The 21,354-nt window shown below is 45.2% G+C and overlaps 1 protein-coding gene across 1 annotated transcript in view; it reads left to right on the top strand.

Moving 5' to 3' along the window:
* LOC147708559 (chitin synthase chs-2-like) overlaps positions 1–21,354 on the top strand; it is a 389,460-nt gene that overhangs the window by 33,036 nt on the left and 335,070 nt on the right. The window contains 2 exon segments of the mRNA XM_086927238.1: positions 10,557–10,698; positions 16,088–16,270. Of these exon segments, the coding sequence (XP_086783364.1) occupies positions 10,557–10,698; positions 16,088–16,270 (325 nt within the window).

Genomic DNA, 21,354 nt, shown 5'->3' on the forward strand with positions numbered 1-21,354 from the left:
TATTTTCTGATCCTTTCACGTAGGCAAGGGGTACTGAGTGCAATGCTGTGAGTGCCAAAAGGAAAACTAGATCTTCCACCAACCTTGCGGACATACAATAAAAACGCCAGAGAATTGTACTTAGTGAAGGAACTAATGTTTACATTCGGGTTATGTAGTCTGAGTCTTCACTCTCGATGTAAAGCATTTGGGGGCATATTATCAAGAAACGGCGTTAACATTATCACTGCTTTAGCGGCAGAAAACTGCAGCTAAAGCAGCGATAATGGGCTTGATAATATGCCCTTGTGAATTCCCATAGAAGCCCATGTTCTTGTGTGAACATGGGCTTCTATGGGAATTCTCTACGGCATATTATCAAGCCCATTATCGCTGTTTTAGCAGCAGTTTTCTGCCGCTAAAGCGGCAATAATGTTAACGCCCTGCTTGATAATATGCCCCTTGGTGTGCCTAAAGCCTATTTATTTTTCTCCAGTAAGATAATTAATGTTAGTTGTTTGGCCATGTATGCCAATAAGTCCACAGGAAATCAGCACTGCATGCAAAGAAATAAAAACATTTCAACCAAATGTCACCCACATGGTGCCTTGATCAGGACCAAGGTGACAGTGGAACAATTCTATCAAAATCGTGTTAATTAACGTAATACAAAGGTACTGCAACACTCTCTTTAATTACACTTTTCATTAAACATTTTGGGGCAGATTTACAAGCCCCTTGCGCCACTTTTGCGTCACTTTTCCCCATGTTAAAAGTGACGCAAAAGTGGCGCAAGGGGCTTGTAAATCTGCGCCTTCATATTTGGTGCCACAGCCTACAGATGTTGAAAAATACGTCGTTTCTGTGAACTTTCGCCACCATCATTTGCTGACTTAAGTCCCCGACGGTCTCACTCTACTGGGATACACGTGAATTGTTGCCCCCCTTGAGTGAGAAAAAGACCGAGGGTGATTGGAATTCTGCTTCCAATAATGAATTTGTTTAAAGTTTATATGGGTGATAAATATTAAATACGCTCAGAAACTTTACTATAAAATATGCTATATACTAAAAAGAATAAACCTAGTGCTAGGTAAAAGGATGGAATTCAGAAGATTGGCAGACAAAGCTGAGAACTAAGTAAATACGCTTTCAGTACTGTTCAATTAAATACAAAACAAACTCACAAAAGCAGTTGAGATACTGACGACTCTTTGAATATTTTAAGTTTGAATAAATAACAAATGTTCTAAACACAAAGGCTCACAGAAAACTCATTTGACAAAGCACTACCTAATCATTTAGGATGAATCAATAATCCAGCCAAAATGTCATATTTGTACGAGGGGGTATGCATGAAAGTAGGTGGAAAACAAACTTGAAGTTCAAGGGGTCCTGAGTGAATTAATCAATTGATGTTTCTAGGCGGAACCATATTATTTATGAGATAGGGTCCAACCATTTGAAGGCTGAAGGTTCCAACATACTCTCACCAATACTGCCCGAATGTTTTTTAAACGCTTTCATAATATATATATATATTAAAATTAGAGTTTTAAACATGAGCTGAGGAACATTCCTGCTCCAGGCGTGATGACAAGGCTGTTAGTGAATTAAAAGGCAAGATTTGTATAGTAATGCTGCAAATGTTTAGTCTATTAACTCAAACAAAATAGTTTTGGCATGGCAGACATGCTGAACTCACCTATTTAAAGGTGCTCTCATATATGATTTGTTTCTTTTACCAACTTTTATTGCCTTTTCATTACATTTTACGCATATGTTGTCAAATATTGGCACAACTATTGCATATGTATACTGCATTTCTATTTCTCCATAGATTCCATGGTGAAGTGTATGGATGGTGGGCACGCCGTTTTATTTCTCTACTAATGTTGTGCAGGGTTGTGCTGTGTTTTAGTGTAGCTCCCCCGGTCTCCGGTGGTACCGGTGCGAACAACTATTGTTATAGTGCATATAGGTACCCTATATAGGCGCAGGTAACATTGCAACCTTTCACCTATATTCTTCACTATATTACATAAATAACGGTTCATAGAGACTGACCTTTTACCTAGATACGACTGCATTCAGAAGGCAGGTTTTCCTTAGTTCAAATGTCATACATTATACATGAGGCTTCTTGGAAGCACAGCAGGATAACATCTCCTGTATAATATCTCAGTATAAAGTTCAGGCCCAACATCATCCTTTAGGCCGACACAGTAACACAGCAAGGTAGGACCCCTGGGGAGACCTATGGGTATATATACTTGCTTGCTATGTCTTGCTTGGAAAGGGAGAGGAGACCGAGACTTCCCGACAGACACACTGACCAGAGACGCTGAGGTTCCTGCCAGGAGATACTACAGCTCACAGTGGTCCAACCTCCCTCACAGGGTGTCCATCTCGAGACCAGGACGGGTCCCATATTCTATCATTCTCAGGTAATGGGGTTGACTAGATCCTAGAGGGGATTCTAGGCATTAACACCCAAACAGATGCTAGGTACACTTAGGTACATCTAGTTAGGGAGGCATCCTAGGAGTATGCACCTTTTATGATGTGTCTTATATGCTTGTATATATTCATGATTATTGCAAGATGGTAGAGATATACCATCCATTTACTTTCTTAGTGCTTCTAATCATATATCTCTGCTACTGTCTTATGGTTGTTGCAGCTCATCTATTCTACACTAGAATAACAGTTGTTCAATAAATTCTTATTGATAACGCCCAGCCGGTTTATTCTGTGTATCTCTCTGAGACAAACGGTGGAAAGATTGAATTTTTGGAGGCATTAGAGGGGGTGTCCGTGTTCATGGCGCTTGTGGGTATGTGTGTCTTGCATGAGTCTCTATCCTCCCTGGAGCACTCCGTGTTTACAAGTCGTAGTGATGTCTAAGTGTGCCTAAGACATGGTGGGTATCTTAGGGGTTTCGGACTATGTGTCTCACCCCAGGACGTCCGCTGTAGTGGGCAATGATTGTAGGAGAGTAGGGTCTGCTTCCTATGGTTACCCCCACTTTTTGCTGTGATTCTCTGGTTTTTCGACTTTAGTGTGGCTGTGGACCTGCTAATCAGGCCCACAGCCCAGCTGTTCTCTCTCTAAATTGATACCATGTACTTTAGGTACATACCACATTGGTTACTGGGTCACCCTTGTGAGCCCCTGTATAGTGTACCCAGGGCATAGGTGCATCCTAGGCCTACCAGGGGCTGCAGCTTGTATTGTGCCAACCCTGGTTAGCCATCCAAACTGACACCACAGGTCTGTTCTTACAGCCTGGGTAAGGTGGTGTAATCACCCCTTACTTAGATATAGTGTACCTATATCTATATGCCTACATAGACACATATTGACCTATAAGTCACTCCTCTGGCAGACCTCGACAATCCTGGAAGTAGAGTGCTTGGTTTTATGTGAGAGGGTGCCCTAGCATGAGCTGAGCACCTCTGCAGCTTTCAGAATCATCTCCTTATAGCTGTTCTATGATATAGCCATACCATATACTCTTAAGTGCATCATAATCCTTGCGGTTAATGCTAACTTTGATTTGACTGTATCGAAACATGTCGTGTAAGGTGTCAAACACTTTGGAATACTACCCCCGCCCCGCCAGGTCTGGCAGCGGGGAAAGCAGTCCACCCTTCTAGAGGGATAAGACGTGTAGTTACTGGTTTACCCGGTTAAAGTTAAACAGAGCCTCAGCATCACAAAATGGATGCTGCTGCCACAGACACGAGTCTGCCCTTCTACTGTTGGACGAAACTCCGGCAGGGGAGGCCTGGACAATAGGTCTCCTGTCCAGGGAGGTGCTGGCACCTCCCCAGACAGGCTCTTAGTATTTTGGGGCAGAGAGGGCTGCATTCAGTGAATGCTTTCCAGACACTGCCTGGGGCACACATGGTGCTCCATGCATTTCCCAGTTCAAACCGGTTGCTGGGGCACTCAGCCCCAGCTCTGTCGTGAAAATGGACAAAGCGGAAGAGGTGTAACCACCCCCTCCCCAGGTCCACCCATAGGAGGGACCTTAGAGTTAGTCTAACCCCTAAACTTACTATAAGAATAGAACCCCAGTCCCTAGGACTTTAGATTACCCAGGACGAAACTCTGCAACATGTATCCTGGGACTTCGACATTCCATTTCGACTGGAAGACGGAAGAAATCTCCCTTGTGGTCAAGGAGTGACCATCCTGTTCAAACAGGCACCAACAGCATCCTTGCCGGTCTGCATTTTCGAGGCTCCCGCCGGACCCCGACGAATCGATGACGAAACCCGGCACGAAAAGACACCTATGCACCCAGCTTCCCTGGGTGAGGTAACACTATTTCTCTGGTGCTCCCGTGGGTATTGACTCTCCAAGTGTCTTAGTATAAAAGGGTTACATCGTAGTTCACCTCCTTGTACCCTTAATCTTTAAAACTGTAACTTGTTTGTTTCCCATAAAAAGTCATTGGTAACCCGCGGCTGTGTTTAGACAGTGCATGTGTCTCCCGTGGGCCTCCTACATCCTAACCTTTGGTTGTTCTTAGTAGACCCAGCGATTACACAGGCCCCAAGCCTGCTTTCTAACTCTCACGTGGTTCCTATACCACTATTTTAGTATATGGTTTGTGAGGCCCTTAGGGCACAACTTATACTGTGCAACTTATCGTATGCTAATTAAATTCCTTGTATTGTACTTTTACCTCTGACCTCATAAAGAGTTCAGAGGGGTTGTGTTTAGAATAAATACATATATATTTGATATATACCTTGTGTGGTGTGCTTTCGTTTGGTACTCAGGAGATTATAAATGGTAAAACAACTTGCCTAACTCGTCTCCAAGTCTTAGCCGGAAGGCTGCTCTCTACAGCTACCACTAGGATAGCTTTCTATAAGGTTGACTTTATAACCTACCATCAATAAGGGTCGATTAGACTGGTGCAAGGTGCCCACTAGAGCAGTGGACATCATATACCAGGATAACTTCTCACAATGATGGCGAGTGTTAGATGTTTGTTGCATGGCGTCAGAATTAGTGCAGTAGCGTGGCCCACTCCGTGCCTACTGCCTACAATACCATCTGGTACAATGAGTATGACCTTTTGGCTCTCTTTCTCGTGGAATTAAGTTGTCTAAACCTGATAATGTCGTCCATTTTCAATGTGAGATCTGAACGTCTTGGAAATGCACACATCTAGACTCCTGGACCACACTTTTTCAGATAGTTCCTCTGGGTTTTTATTGTTTTGTATACACACTTTTTCCACTGGTTCACTTTGGTTCCACTGTGTAATTACAAGTTGAACACCATGGCCCTCTGAGTGGTGGCGCAGCGGTGCAAAAGTTAATCGCCGCCTGCCTGCCATATTACGACTTTTAAGTAGTCTGGCAGGCAGGCTGCATGGCGGTCCCACAGTGGTGCCATTTTCAAAGGGGCGGTGACTTTGGAAAAGGCATAGCAATGGGACCGCACAATGTTCCTACACTGAATGGACTCAAAGGCCCATAACATGCAGGAACATATGTGCCCATTCACAGGGGGGGGGGGGCACATGTTATGTCCCCTTGTGTGCATCTACATGAGGTGGAGCCACAGGGGACCCTGTAGGGCCTCCTTTGTTTCCTCTTTGCTAGTGTTTTCATGGAGGTGGAACCGCCATTAAAACCCTGGAGGAGACAAAACTCGTAATATGCTTGGTGGGATCACGGCAGTCCCGCCAAGCATACTGCCGCATCACGACAGCCAAGCCTCCGTCAGGGAACGGTGGTTCCATGGTGGCATCAGCGGTTGCAGGGCGGTCCAACCGCCCAAGTCGTAATCGAGTGGTCGGAACACCATGCCATCAAGAGTCTAGTGTCTCGAAAACCCAGACTTGTTATCAGCCCCTATATATTTTTGGATTTACACACAGCCTGTTTATCTCACAATGATTATTGATGTCTGTTTGTAGCTGGTTAGTTTATTTTACGTCTATTTGTATTGACTACGCAGTAGATTGTTGGTTTATTGAGTATAATCAGGAGTCCACAGTGACCCTCTGAATTTATAAGTTCGACTTCACACACGGTTCCCAGGTGGCTCATTCGGTGTCTCGTCATCATTTTTTACTATATATAAAACAAACATATACAACCAGCTGACATTTGGATGACTCCCTGTTTGAATATTTTAAGTATAAAAATGTTACTCACGAGAGTGGTTGAAGTACGAATGCCTCTCTTATCTTTTCAAATTCTTACAATGCTTTGCCAAATAATTTCTGGTCTGGAGGCTTGTGGATTTCAAATTCGATAATGGGCAGTCTGCACCCAGCATCAGCACTTTATGTAGTAAGGATCTAGATCCATAGACAGCTTTTTCTGGAATCAACTGTGCATGAAGTTTGTCATTCATAGCAAAGAGAGGCTTAAAAGAGAATACCGAATTCAGAATCTGGTTATTCACCACTATGATGTAAAAACTGTGGAAAAACATGTTTCTCCCACTGCTGTGACATCAGGGTTGATTTGCCTCAGAAGGTCATTAGGAGCCTGGGTGAATCAGCAGAGCTATGCAGTAGACGGTCTCCAGGGTCAGACTGTGCTTTAGGACAATCTGGCAGTGCCAGAAAGGCTCGTTTGACAGGTGAGTGTGTGGGTCATTTGTTAGGCTATTTGCAGGACTGTTTGATTGTCCAATGGGCTGGATTTTAAAGTTGGTTTCGTTGATATCACCAAAAACATTGTCTGCTGCAAGCACAAATGCATGTCATCTCCCTTACCTTGCAAAACATCTGCACCGTGTCTTTACAAGCTCAAAACTTCTCCATTTGCAAATGTGGGTTACTTTTTAAGCTCTCTCATTCGCTATTTGGGGCCACTTAAATTTTCCTGCCAGAACCTTCTTTCTGTTCCTGTCTGACCTTTAATGGTCTCATCCACCTTCCTGGAGCTCTCTCAGGTGGTCTTCATGAGGTGTTCATCGAGATTTAGGAGAGCGCAGAAGGTGCTATACCATTGCCAACCTCAACATTCCCTTTCAGCAGCAGGGCTCTGAAGGTACTCCAGCATGGCGTCCCATGCTGTCAGGGAATTTGCAGCATTTTCTAACATGCTTCTTACAGAGCCTAATACTGTGGCTCTGGTCTCTGCTCTGATTGACAGTAAAGAGCACCGCTTTGGGCAGAAAAGGGGATGGAAGCTACAGATGGTGGTGTAGGAAGATGGCAGAAGGCCAGGCAATTGTTTGATATTTGGGCGTTGAAGGGGGCATAATCCTGAAGGTGGTAGGAATCGTTGGGGATGGGTAGTAAGACACTAGGTAATATACATATTTGAACAACTGAGTGGACAGTATTGCTGAGGGTCGGCTTGGTGTAGAGTAGGTCATTTTTTATATTTTGCCGGGACAGTTAAGGGCATTGCTGAGGGTAGTGGGAAGTGAGCATTTTTAAAAGATTTTACTTACAACATGGGGTGAGGGGCTTGGTTTATACTGGTATATAATATATATCATGCACGGATGGCTTCCTAAAGACTCATCCCTACTTTTAATGCTGATCTGACTAGTTGAAGAGGATTTGGTGGGGCCTTAATTAACAGGAAATTCCAGATGGGTAACAGCGCATAAAGGCGGCATTTTTCATCTGAGTTCTGACTGACATCAAATAGACAACAAGAGTGAATCTTGAGTTGTCTAAAAGAGCAGTTAGAACCAGATGTGAAAAGCATCCATTTTCCTTACAGTTACTTATCTATAAGTCTGTATGTTCAGGAAATTCGATTTTAACATTTAGTCCAACAAAAAAATGTATAGACTGCGCTGGACTATAGTCCCGATGGTACTTGGCACTATGTTACTTCTCACACTAGACATTAGTTGGAAAGAACCTCCCCTTTTGTCAAGTATATGCTTCAATATGTCGTTTTTCATTTCTCTCTATTTTTTCTTCCAAATTCTTTAATGAAAAAAACTACTTATTAGTTTACGTTATAATCAAATCATAGGTAAGTTCAGATAATTATTTGAGAAGTTAACGATTTTGATATTGTGTTACTGTGTTTACTTTACAAGTTATAGAAAAAAAATCAGTCAGAGAGAGTTGTCCTTATTCTACGAATTATTTTTTGGGGATATATTATTTGGAAGATGGAGTCTTAGGCGGGTAAATTAATACACACAAAATAAAACGTTATTCTTTGGGTTGTGGATTTTTTTTCTCGAATTTATGAAAATAAGAAAATACAAAAGGATGGTGGTGGATAAGCCCTGCACTCTAAACAACTCAGTTGGTGTAAGGCATGCTGTGGATAAACAGTACACTCCGTGTCGAAAACACAATGGGCTGAATGCCTATTGTAGGCATCTGTGTATATTTTATAAGTATGTCCACTGGAATTATGCATTTTTTTGGCTGTGTCGTTCTCAGCATAGTTATGTTTTTTCACATTTGCCACATATTCAGTCATTTGCTCAATAATCTACAGATTTAAATACAAAAAATGTGTCTAACTCAAACAGATCAAGAGTAACTAAAACTACAGCAACACGTGTTGAAGTGTTGTAGAAGGCCCTTAACAAAGGATGTGTCCCATGTATCAGCCGTAGGTGTAATACCAGATCTGTGAAATTGTGTTTTTGCAGCAAAATACTTATATTGACTATTCTGTAAAATCTAAAATAGTGGAAACTTCTCTTACTAGATAAGAGCTCTCATCATCATCACGGCTTGGTCGGAACAGGGGTGGTAGGTTGGGGTATTAATGAAAAATAAAAAATGAAAAACTTACTGCTGCACGCCTCTACTCCTCTGCCGAAAAAGCACCGGAAGCACTCAGTTGTACGGGCTCTGCAAGCCAATCATGATGCTGCAGGAGCAGCTGCGTGATTGGCCTGAGCATCCTGTATGGATGCTCAGTCAGTGCCTGAAGAGGCTGGGAATGTTCTCCCTGTGTCTCTGAAATACTGCTCAATGGAAACCATGGCAAGTGCGCATGACAGTTTGTCCGGACCTATAGGGCCGGAAAAACTGTCATGTGCCCTTAGAGGAGTGCAAACCACTCCTCCCTACTCTGGTATCAGGGAGCCAGCCATGCCCGACACCCGAAAGAAAAAAGAAAATGATAATAACGTCTTGTTATTATAATTTTTTTTCTTTTTTTCACTGCTGCAATAGCAGTGGTGCAACACTCCTCTGCCTTAGCGGAGGAGCCACCACTGCTTCTGCTTGATGAGTAAGCCCACTACTTAGTTATCAAAACATATGCAGGCCTGTGTCTCCTGTGATTCATGGAGAAAGAGAGTCCAGGGAGAGGTCAGAACAGAATAATGGATATTGCATATACCTGATCATGTCATTGAGCAGTTGTAGGAAAGTCCAGAAAAATATCCCACCCCCCTGTCCATTACTGTCTTTGAAGGGGTTAAAGTTGGCAGGCTCTGCAATTTTTTCTACACAACATAAGTGCATTCTATTCACAGCCTAGTCAAGTAATGAAACTTAAGTTCTCCATTGGCTGGATAAAGTCTAACATATGATATTATACCTCTCATGTCTTTTTAGATCATTGAAATCTGTTTCAAGATTTGGAATATTTCTGCTAAATATACAAACCTACCTAAAAATATTTAAACAGCAGTAAGGTTTGAGAAAATAATTTAGTACAAAATATTCGTTTTCGGAGATTTGGCTGTGTGTACTGATCTGTCGGGTTTCCGTATGGCACGCAAAGACCACTTAAGCCATATTTGGCTGTGGGGAAATATCCTTGCCAAAACCACACAACTCAGCTCATAGCCAACCGGACAGGAGTATCCCTGGACTCTTAGATGTACCTGATATTTGACAACCAATATTAGCCTGGTATTATTAGGCAATATCTGGCGAGGGCCGTGTTAATAGGTCCTGAATGCAGAGTAGGATGGATGCCACTCAAAACAAAGCATCCCTGACCCGCAGGCCTCAAGTTGCCATAGAGGTAATCAGATGTTATATAAGAAAAATAAAGGGACTTATTTATGAGGCCTTGCGACAGTTTTGAGCTGCGGTTTCATCACTTTTTGTGACGCATCAGCCGCGTAAAACATGCCCCTTGTTGTGCCCTATTTACAAAGTGACGCATCTAATCGTCACTTTGTAAACCACTGCACTACATTATACCTGTGTCAGGTATAATGTATGCAGGGGGGAAATTCCCACGCGAGTAAGCCTCATAGAAGTGATGCAGTGAAATCTATGAGATTTCACTGAGCCACTTTTAGGATGCAAATGCGTCAATATCTTACGCCTGCCTCACAGCAGGTGTAAGACTGACTCAGGCCCTTTCACATGGGCAAGCCCTTTTGTGACACACTCCAGCAATGCGTCACTTTTGTGCTTACAAATACGTCAGGAAAACTGGCATAGCTGTAACTCCTTGCGACATGATGCGTCATACAGTAAATATAATGCATCCATCAAGTCGCAAGGAGAGTGCACTGAGAAAGTGACGCATCGCTGCTTTCACGCAGTGGTGCGCCATTTCTCATAAATGAGGCCCAAAACTGTCAGAATTTCTTTGCGAAATGAAATTTCTTACTCAGAGTTGGTGTTTTGTAATTTATAGATTTAGAAGATCCTGGGACCCATTTCTGCTGAAGCCAGTGGACAATGAGGAGGAGAAAACCGAGTGGTGCCCTTTGTTCATTAACAACCTTATCTGTGTCCTGCTTGGATTGCTGGTGTGTGCGCTAGGCTTTTTCAGTAAGGTGAGTTCTAATAACCGTGAACAACAAATTCACAAATCTGACTTTTTGGAGCTGTCTTTCTGACTCAATTGCCATCTGGCTTACATACTATGATAAGATTTCACATTTTATTAAAAGGAAAGCACAAATACACCCACACAGGCACACACACATACACACACATGCGCACACATGCGCACACACACACACAAACACACACTGACTTTACAAAATCGGGGATATATACACCACACCAGCAGCGAACAGACAAGTGAACACTTGTACATTTAAAACGAGTGGTTTTATAGTTTTCCCCATTCCCACATACAGTCAACATTTTGATTTTTTGTACCAGAGTAACAAACCTTTTTCCAAACTTACATTCAACTTAGGTTCACAAAATAAATATATTATGCAAGGGCAGCACAACCCAGTTGTAGGTCACAGCCTCAATGTTTGGTAGAATTCATAAATGTAGAACTAGGGGACGGTTTGTTGTCATTCTAATTAAGTTTTATATGCAGACATGCGTGAATACATATAAACTCATGCATTGATATTCACATACTCTGTATATCACCTTTATTGTGCAAGATATACTAATCAATAGTTCTTTAGTCAGTAAATAAAACCACCATAAAATAGTACAAATACAGATAATAAGATCAAATTCATAAAAAGACAATAAAAAACAAACAATGCGGTTGCTTATAAATACAAGGCAAACACAAAGAGATGATGGACGGAGTGTTGAAACTTTTCAGACACTCACCCCAGTCACAGATCTGGGTTGAATCCATCATCGTTCTTTAGCTCACTTCGCCACCCCACTTTGGACCGAGCCAAAGGTAAATCAGTCTTGACCCTGTGACCCACAGTCAATCCCGAACTGCCAGGCCAGGTCCTCTCTGGACCGGAAACGAGTATCCTGGGACTGGTTTCGGGATAATACCCCTCATAAGCTATGTTAGCTTGAACCCAGTGGCAAAGTGAGCAAGGGACTCACGTCTGGGCATACCCTGCCAACTTAGTATGAACAAAGCAAACAAAAGGAGATGATGGACAGAGTGCGGAAACTTTTCAGACACTCACCTCCAGTTAGAGAACTGGGTTGGGTCCATCATCATTCTTTAACTCACTTCACCACCCCAGTTTCTACCCAGCCATATGCTGCCTGTTAAGTTCAGAGTGCAGTTTAAGTGTCTTTGCATGGCTCACAAGGCAATCTTCGGCAAGCCCCAGAATTCATTAAACAGCGCCTGAGGAAGTACATTCCAGGCAGAACCTTGCGTTCGGGTAAGGCCTCCAATCTGATCCAACCCAGATTTAAGTTAAAATCTAAAGGGGGCAGGGCTCTTTCCGTACTTCTCCCGCAATTGTGGAACGAGCTACCGGCCAGCCTGAAGGAAGACTCGTAGCTACCGTCCTTCAGCAAGAACTTGAAGACTCATCTGTTTAAAAAGTCAACATCTTCGCCCTAACTGGGGGGGACGGCGGAGTGATCTAGGAGACAGCAGGTTATGTTCCTTTTCTGTGTGAGCGCTTACAGACCGGCAGTGATAGGCGCTATACAAAAACAGTATAACATAACATAACAAATCAGTCTTGACCGTGTGCCCCATGGCAACAGTCCAGCCCGCACTGCCAGGCCAGATCATCCCTGGACCGGAAACAAGCACCCTGGGACAGGTTTCAGGTAACACCCCTCATCAGCCAGACTAGTTTGAATCCAGTGGAAAAGTGAGCAAGAGAGTCACGTCTGGGTATACCCTGCCAACTTAGGGCAAACAAAGTAAAAACAATGAGATGATGGACAAAGAGCTGAAACTTTTCAGACACTCACCCCACAGTCACAGATCTGGGTTGAATCTATCATCGTTCTTCAGCTCACTTTGCCATCCCAGTTTGGACCCAGCCATATGCAAATCAGTCTTGAGAGTGTGCCTCATAGGAACAGTCCAACCCGAACTGGCAGGCCAGGTCCTCCCTGAATTGGAAACAAGCATCCTGGGACCGGTTTCGGGGTAACGGCCCTCATCAGCCAGGCTAACTTTAATCCAGTGGCAAAGTGAGCAAGAGAACTATGTCTGGGCATAGCCTGCCAACTTAGGGGAAACAAAGCAAAAACAATGAGATGATGGATGGAGTGCTGAAACTTTTCAGACACTCATCCCCAGTCCCTGATTTGGGTTAAATCCATAATTCTTGTTTAGCTCACTTCGCCACCCCAGTTTGGACAAAGTCATGTGCAAATCAGCCTTGACCGTGTGCCCCATGGCAACAGTCCAGCCCGCACTGCCAGGCCAGATACTCCCTGGACCAGAAACAAGCATCCTGGGACAGGTTTTGGGGTAGCATCCTTCATCAGCCAGGCTAGCTTGAATCCAGTGACAAAGTGAGCAAGGGACCCATGTCTGGGCATACCACGCCAACTTAGGGCAAACAAAGCAAACACAATAAGATGATGGATGGAGTGCTGAAACTTTTCAGACACTCACCCTCAGTCCTAGATTTGGGTTGAATCCATCATTCTTCTTTAGTTCACTTTGCCACCCCAGTTTGACCCAGCCATAGGCAAATCAGTCTTGACCCTGTGCCTCATGGGAACAGTCCAGCCCGAACTGCCAGGCCAGGTCCTCACTGGACCGGAAACAAGCATCATGGGACTGGTTTCGGAGTAACACCCCTCATCAGCCTGGCACTCTTGAATCTAGTGGCAAGGTGAGCGAGGGGCCCACTTCTGGGCATACCCTGCCAACTAAGGGCAAACAAAGCAAACACAAGATGGAGTGCTGAAACTTTTCTCTCTGCCCCAGTCACAGATCTCGGTTAAATCCATCATTGTTCTTTAGCTCATTTTGTCACCCCAGTTTGGACCCAGCCATACACAAACCAGTCTTCACCCAGTGCCTCATGGGAACAGTCCAGTAAGAACTGCCAGGGCATGTTCTCCCTGAACCGGTAACAAGCATCCTGGGACTGGTTTCGGGTCAACACCCTTAATCAGCCAGGCTTGCTTCAATCCAGTGGAAAAGTGAGAAAGGGACCAACGTCTGGGTATACCCTGGCAACTTAGGGTGAACAAAGCAAACATACGGAGATGATGGACTGAGTGTTGAAACTTTTCAGACAAGCACCCCCAGTCACAGATCTGGGTTGAATCCATCATTGTTCTTTAACTCACCTCGTGAGCCCAGTTTGCAAATCCGTAATCAACCTCTGCCTCATGGGAACAGTCCAGTCTGAACTGCCAGGCCAGGTCCTCCCTGTACCGGAAGCAAACATCCTGGGACCGGTTTCGGGGTAACTCGCCCTCCTCAGGAAGGCTAGTTTGAAACCAGTGGCAAAGTGAGCAAGGGACCCACATATGGGCATACCCTGCCAACCTAGGGTGACTAAAGCAAACACAAGGAGATGATGGACAGAATGCTAAAACTTTTTAGACAGTCATCCTTCAGGCATGTATCTGTGGTCAATCGATCATCCTTCTTTAGCTCACTTTGTCATCCAAGTTTGGACCCAGCCATATGCAAATCAGTCTTTACCCTGTACCTCATGGGAACAGTCCAGCCCGAACTGCCAAGCCAGGTCTTCCCTGAACCAGAAACAAGCATTCTGGGACCGGTTTCAGGGTAGCACCCCTCATCAACCAGGCTAGCTTGAACCCAGTGGCATGGTATGCCCAGACGTGGGTCCCTTAGTCACTTTGCCACTGGATTCAATCTAGCCTGGCTGATTAGGGGTGTTACCCCGAAACAGGTCCCAGAATGCTTGTTTCCCATTCAGGGAAGACCTGGCTTGGCAGTTTGGGCTGGACCGCAAGCGAGCAAAATGACATCTAGGTGAGACTTTTTCCTCATTCGCGATCAGCAACATCAGGTTGCGGATCGCAAGCTTGGAAAACAAACCTCCCGGCGAGATACTCAACGCGGGGAGGTTAGGTTTCTCATTGCGAGTGGTCATGTATGCTCGTGACCGCTCGCGATGAGAAACTTCCAGTCCGCGTTGAGAAAGCTGCCGCTCAAGTAGAAATCTACTCGAGCGGCAGAAAACAACCGCTTGCACTGTGCAAGATGCGGTTTGCACTGATTGCACAGTGCGGACAAGCATCCGGCACTGTGCAATCTGTGCAAACAGCATTTTGAACAGTTCACTAAGCAGTTCGCGTAGCTAAGTGTAGCTCACGAAGTGCACTTCACGTAGCTACGCGTAGCACTACTATGGGAACTACGCCCAGGGTTAGTTAATTGTTGCTTGTGTCTGAGCACAGGCTGTGATGTTAGTATTAAGATTCACATCAGAGTGCATGATGGTTTTTGCTGTATAAAAAGAAAATGTATCATGTCTTGTGTTCCTTTGTTTCCATACATAGGAAGATGTATTGTATTCAGATGTGTTCCCTATGTTATATCATGTTTTTGAATTAAAAATTCCATTAAATTATTTTAAAATGATGTAACGTTAAAAAATATACATAAATTAGTTAATACGTGTTACATTATTTTCTAAGAGCTTCTATTATAAGTCCCAACCACCATTATTTTCTAAAGGAGGGTGTTGCAGTGCTAGTGGTTGGCCATGTGTGGTGGTGGCTGTTTTGGGTCTTTTTACCTGTAGTCTCTATAGAGGAGCAGTTTTCTAATTCTTTGTGGCTCCTTCCTTAACTCATTTGATTTTAAAAATGCATCATTTTCCAGCCACTTTATCCTGTCCCCTCCACATTTACAACTAAAACAAACACCCATGTGTGCGGATATCTCTGCAGTCGGGCCAGAGATCCTTGCACATAAATGATAGAAGAGAGGGAGGCATAGGCCTCAGCATGTAGGTCAGTGAGTAGCATTTTGTAGTAAATCTTTAGTACTACTATTTTACAACTAAGTGTACTACAAAATGCAGTTTGTGAATAGGCCCTATAGTGCCTTAATTCTTTAGGTCCATCTTTTAGAGAAAAGTGTGTTCCAGAACACACTAATATCTAAATGTATTTCTGGCAGTACCTTACAGGATTAATCGTTACTTAATGCATATTATTTCCAGGTATATCCTGGAAGATGAGTGGGGCACAGGCTGTCTGTCTTCCCAGCTCCAGTTTGTAAGTCGGTCAAATCCTGGACTTACCGGATGGCATCATGAAGCCTTACTGGGCTGTATTTATAGGTTGTTTAGTCAAAATGTGTTAGTGTTATGGTTCACTTTGCGTATGGATTAAGATATCCTTCTTAGTCAATTTTTCAAAGAGACAATTTAAGATGTGACATGATTTTTAGCATTGCCATTGGGTGACTAGGTATTGCTATTGTATTCATGTGCATGCACCTTCAAGACAAAAGAAGGTTCAAGACATATTTAATGGTTGCCATGTGATCTCATACAGCTCATTTCTCTTCTCCTTCCTTTCATTCCTAAGGCTTCCTTCCTGTTGATGGTCACCCTGGCCGGTCCAAAACCCTTGCACTTTTCCAAGAAGCCTCTTGCTCTCCTCATCATCGGTGCTATGCTGGTATTTCCCAATCTGTTGACACTAGTAAAATGCCTTTGGACAATGGCGTTCAAAAAATCGAAGTTCCCAAGCTGGAGTGCTTTAATTGTGGTAAGACCTGTTTAACTAAAGCAATCAAAATAACATTAGCATTTTTCTATGAGCATCCTCGTCAATTAGTTCTCTTCCCTCCAAATCGTGCTGCAGCAAAAGGAAATGTCTAGAAGTTGCAAGATTTACAACCATTTGGCAAAGTTGTGTGATCCTGGGCAAATCACTTCTCTCTAGCGCTGGGATGCTCCCGGGTTACTATGCGCTCTATAAAACCCACATTCATTCATTCATTCATTCATTCATTCATTCATTCTATGCTCAGGTCGATTTTCTTCCAATTTGCGCTAGAGGAATATTTTTATATTTGGGGCATTTGTGAAGCAATATTGAACGTTAGATCGGGAAAATATGGTGCTGGAAAGAAAAGTAAAAACAGACCTCAAGTAGTAGTTCTTCTGTGAGGAGGGCGGGCTCTAGGAGGCTAGAGCGGCCTCAAATTAGTTGATGATCAAAATATGGGAGAAATATTTAGAACTGCCAGAGGCATTTTGGGGGGCGGGGGCTTGGGTGTGTATTTCAACAGCTGCCTTTAGAATGTTGATCAATTTGAAGCTCAACATAGACCAAATAACGTGATTAGATGTGTTTAGGCCTTTCTATTTGATTTTGTGGAGCTCGATTTTAAAAATGTTTTTAGTGTGTTAAGTTCTGTAGCAGATGGAAATGGTACCTGCGACCTTCAGGATATTTCTTCATCATCACATGTGGATAGAGTCTGTAAATCTGCATTAAAAACAAGCAAGTGAGTCACAAATCAAGTCTCACATGCAGAGGTATCATTTACTCACGTAGAATTGTCGCCACACCAGGACATTTTCCAGGCTTGTAAGTGATACCTTACAGGATAAGTTGTGGTGACTCTGAGGGGTAGGAAAATGCAATGAACATGAGCCGAAAAACCACAGTAACAAATTCTCAAACAAGCGTACACCCTAAATATCGACACCAGAAATCAGCAGCAATATTAAAAAAACATATTGACAGGTAAGTCTGGATTTGCTATACCTAACGCCAAATATATGTACCTACGCAGTACATATATCTTCAAACTTGGTCTCCCACGTCCAAGTTCCTACACACAAACATGGTCACGTGTTGGACCAGGTCTGGTCCCTCAATTGTTCTATTTCATCCATTTCTGTTTCCCCTTGTCCGTGGTCGGATCACTTTTTAGTTGCCTTTTCCCTCCATTACAGGTCAGCGGCGAAAGTTCCATTAGCCAAAAACACCTGGGCACGTAACTGGGGTCGTGCTGACCTCCAGTCTTTGTCATCCTCCCTACTGGACTCCTCGCCTAAGCTGACAGGCCTCTCCTCTTCATCCCAAGCCGCCATCCTTAACACCTGGCTTGCCAGGGGATGCGACTTGGTAGCTCCCCTACGTCGGATATCAACTAGACGTCCCAACGAATCCAATCGCTGGTTTAACGAAGAGTTAAAGGAGAAGAAGCTTGCTCTTAGGCGAGCAGAGAGGCTGTGGAGAAGGGAATACTGTCCTACATTGAAAGTTAGATACACCATCCTCCTGGGAGAGTATAAGAGAGCTATACTCGATGTAAAGACTGCTTATTTTTCCGCCAAAATTTTGGTGGCAGAAAACAAACCCAGAGAGATTTTCTCCATAGTTCATGACCTGGCCTACTCGGACAGGGCATCTCTCAAACCCCTGCCTACTCAACATTTATGTGATTCCCTTAATTCTTATTTTTTGGATAAAATAACCAACATTAAACTAAATATTCCTCCTCCTTCCCCGGCCTTCGTTGATCCTTCCCCCCCTATTGCCCGGTCTTCCCTCACTTCCATTCCTCCGCTCACTGAGGATGCGTTTCTGGCCATTCTCCCAAAAGTTAAATCGGGCTCTCCGACGGACGTCTGTCCAGCCCGCATCCTCAAACACATTTATACTGTTTGTCCCTTGCCCCCTCTTACTTTTCTTAACAATTCCTTGACTCAAGGGGTGGTGACTCCTTCCCTAAAATCTGCCACTATAGTGCCGATCCTCAAGAAAACGGGGGCTGACCCTTCCGCTCCAGCCAATTATCGTCCAATCTCGTTGCTGCCCTACCTGGGCAAGGTGCTGGAGCGGTATGTAACAACGATTTTCAGCTCCTTCATTGAGGAGAACGGCGCCTTAGCGCCCCGACAAGCAGGATTCCGACCAAGACACTCCACGGAGTCCGTTGTGGTGTCGGTCCTTAACAACCTTAGGGAGGGAGCAGACCAAAACCATCATCAGGCCCTGGTGCTCCTCGATCTCTCCGCCGCCTTCGACACGGTGGACCATTCCATCTTGTTGTCCCGTGTCGGAGCGGCGGGAATCGGGGGCTCGGCCTTGGTCTGGCTCTCCTCCTTTTTAAGGGATCGCACCCAGGCGGTCCGGCTGGGAGACTTTTCGGCTACCTCATTACCTGTCACTTGTGGTGTTCCTCAGGGCTCTTCTCTTTCCCCTCTCTTGTTTAATCTCTACATCTGTCCTTTGATTTTTGCTCTTCAGCAGCTGGAGGTCACCGTTTTTAATTATGCGGATGACCTCCAGCTTATCTTCAATCTTTCCTCTTCTTCTCATTCTATTTCTAATTTTCAGTCAGTTATGGTTTTCATCAGGGACTGGATGAATCACAACCACCTAAAGTTGAACCCGGACAAGACCGAGTTGGTCCTCACGGGTGGTTGCTCCAGTCCCTGGAATTCTCTATTCTGGCCTTCTTCTTTTGGGCCCCCTCCTTCCCCTTCTGCCTCAGTCAAGACATTAGGTGTCACGCTCAATAATCAACTCACTCTTCACTCACAAGTCAGTCATGTGGTTTCTTCTTGCTTTCTCACACTTCGCACTATTCGCACTGTTTCCCGTTTTTTTTCTTTTCCGGCACTCAAGTTGATTATGTCCGCTCTTGTTGTCTCCCGGCTGGACTACGCGAATGCCCTGTACAACGGCATTCCAGCGTATAGCCTACGGAAACTCCAGCTGGTTCAAAACCAGGCAGCCCGACTTATTCATGGCCTTTCCCGTTCGCATCACTGCACTCCTCTTCTAAAAGCACTTCATTGGTTGCCCGTCAAAGAGAGGGCCTTGTTTAAGTTGGGTTGCATGGTTTTCCACTCACGGCGGGGCTTGGCTCCCGCCTTCATTTCTTCTATGATTAGGGAGTATATCCCCACTCGAGAGCTTCGCTCTTCGTCTCAGTCCTTGTTGGTGGTCCCCCGCTTTAAGCGCAAGAAGTGGGGCGGGTCGAACTTTTCCACGCTGGCACCCACCTTTTGGAACTCTTTACCGGACCACCTAAGACTGGCAACACACTACCTTCCTTTTCGGAAAGACCTCAAAACTTTTCTTTTCAAACAGGCCTTTCCTCTGTGATATGCTCTCACTTTTCTTTAGGTCCACCAGTCGTCTGGTATGGTAGTCACGCTTCCCCATTGTCACCCTGCCCTCCACAGCGCCAAGAAACTGCTAGTGAATGTTGCGCTTAATAAATATTTTAAATTCAAATTCAAATTCAAAGTATGTAGATGTGAAACTATACTACCATATATGCACTTAACTTTTGGTACTCGTTATTCTTGTATCAGAACATTCTAGGTGTCGATATTAACCCCTTCGACGCTCATGACGAGCTCAGCTCGTCATGAGTTACGCCTGTCGTACGCACATGATGAGCTGAGCTCGTCATGAACCGCAGGTTTTCGCAAAAGTCAGCACACAGCGGGAAAACGCGTAGCGCGCATGGGGTTAAGTAGTACAAGCTTCAAACATTTGAACTGTCTTTCTCTTACTTTTCTTACTTTCCAAACTTACTACAAAATGTTCGAGGTGTACCATGCTTTCGCAAGCGTTTTTTTCTGAGAAAGGAAAGACTTTTCTGGGAAATCGTTTTCCATATAAAGAAACAACATTCAAAAGTTCTGGGGGCGAGGAGCGTGGCTAGCAGCCAAGCATGGCGGACGCCTAGAGTGAGAGCTCCCGAGGGCACTGCAGCCTTCTGATAAATCCGTTATATTAATCCGACACCTAGCACGCCTGAAGCGGCGGCGTTCGGGTCCGGGACCCAAGCGGTGTCACCGGTCCAATTTGTGAGGAAATCGGCGCACCGGAGCCTGACCTACGTCGTCTGACAAGTCAGGGCCTAGGACCGGAGGAACAGCACCGGTCTCGAGTGGCACCCAGGCCCCGGCGGAAGTGCGGCCGGGCCGGCTGTAGAAAGTGGAAGCGCCCCGGTCCCTGCCCGGAACCCGGAACGAGCCTAACACCCCCGGCATCATCCAGTGGCGCGAGGACTACCGCGATCGCCAAGCGGGACCGGAGCAGCACCGAGGTCAGTGGGACCCCAATCTCGGCCGCACGAAGCGGCGCAGACACCCCCCTCAGCGCGAGAGCCTAGCAGACGGCGAAGCACCACGGGGCACCATCGGTGTGCACAACACTATCGCCCCGGTCGTAAGGAAGGCAACGTCGGTGCCCCAGGGGGTAGGCGCCATTCCAGCAGCATTGGTGAACCTCAGAGGGGACCCTTAAGACCCGCATACTGCCGGCAACACCGACACAGAGGCATAAACTCGGTGAGCGAGGGGGCGGCTGCCCGGACCCAGAACCAACGCTGTCAGCTGTGGACGGGGGGGTGAGGAGCAAAGGCGCCATTCCGGCCCTGAAAGAGTGCATCGGGGGCAGCACCCGCGCTGGCACACGGGGAGGCTTCCGCGGACACCGGTGGGGGCCACTCCATCCGCCACCTACCAGACTACACCTCTCTGGCTAACACCCACTAACGGCGACTTCGGACGGAGCGCAGGTCACGGTCCCATAGGGCCTGCCACTGGATTTCATAGGCCCCAGCACCATGGCGGGCAAAGGCCTCAGGAGTGGGTCCACGCAAGCTAAATTGGACAAATTCGCCTATGGACACCAGGGTCAACAACAGAATACTGGGCGATCCTCCACAGGGAATGCCCAAGAAGCAGAAAAAACGACAAAAATAACGCTGGAAGACATCATGAGAACGCTCTCGGAGGTGAAAACGACGGTGGGCGCCATCTCCTCGGATGTCTCCCTGCTGCGAGCGGACTTTCACAAAATGGCGGAAA

Source organism: Lissotriton vulgaris, chromosome 6, assembly GCF_964263255.1.
Source record: "Lissotriton vulgaris chromosome 6, aLisVul1.2, whole genome shotgun sequence".
Classification (NCBI taxonomy): domain Eukaryota; kingdom Metazoa; phylum Chordata; class Amphibia; order Caudata; family Salamandridae; genus Lissotriton; species Lissotriton vulgaris.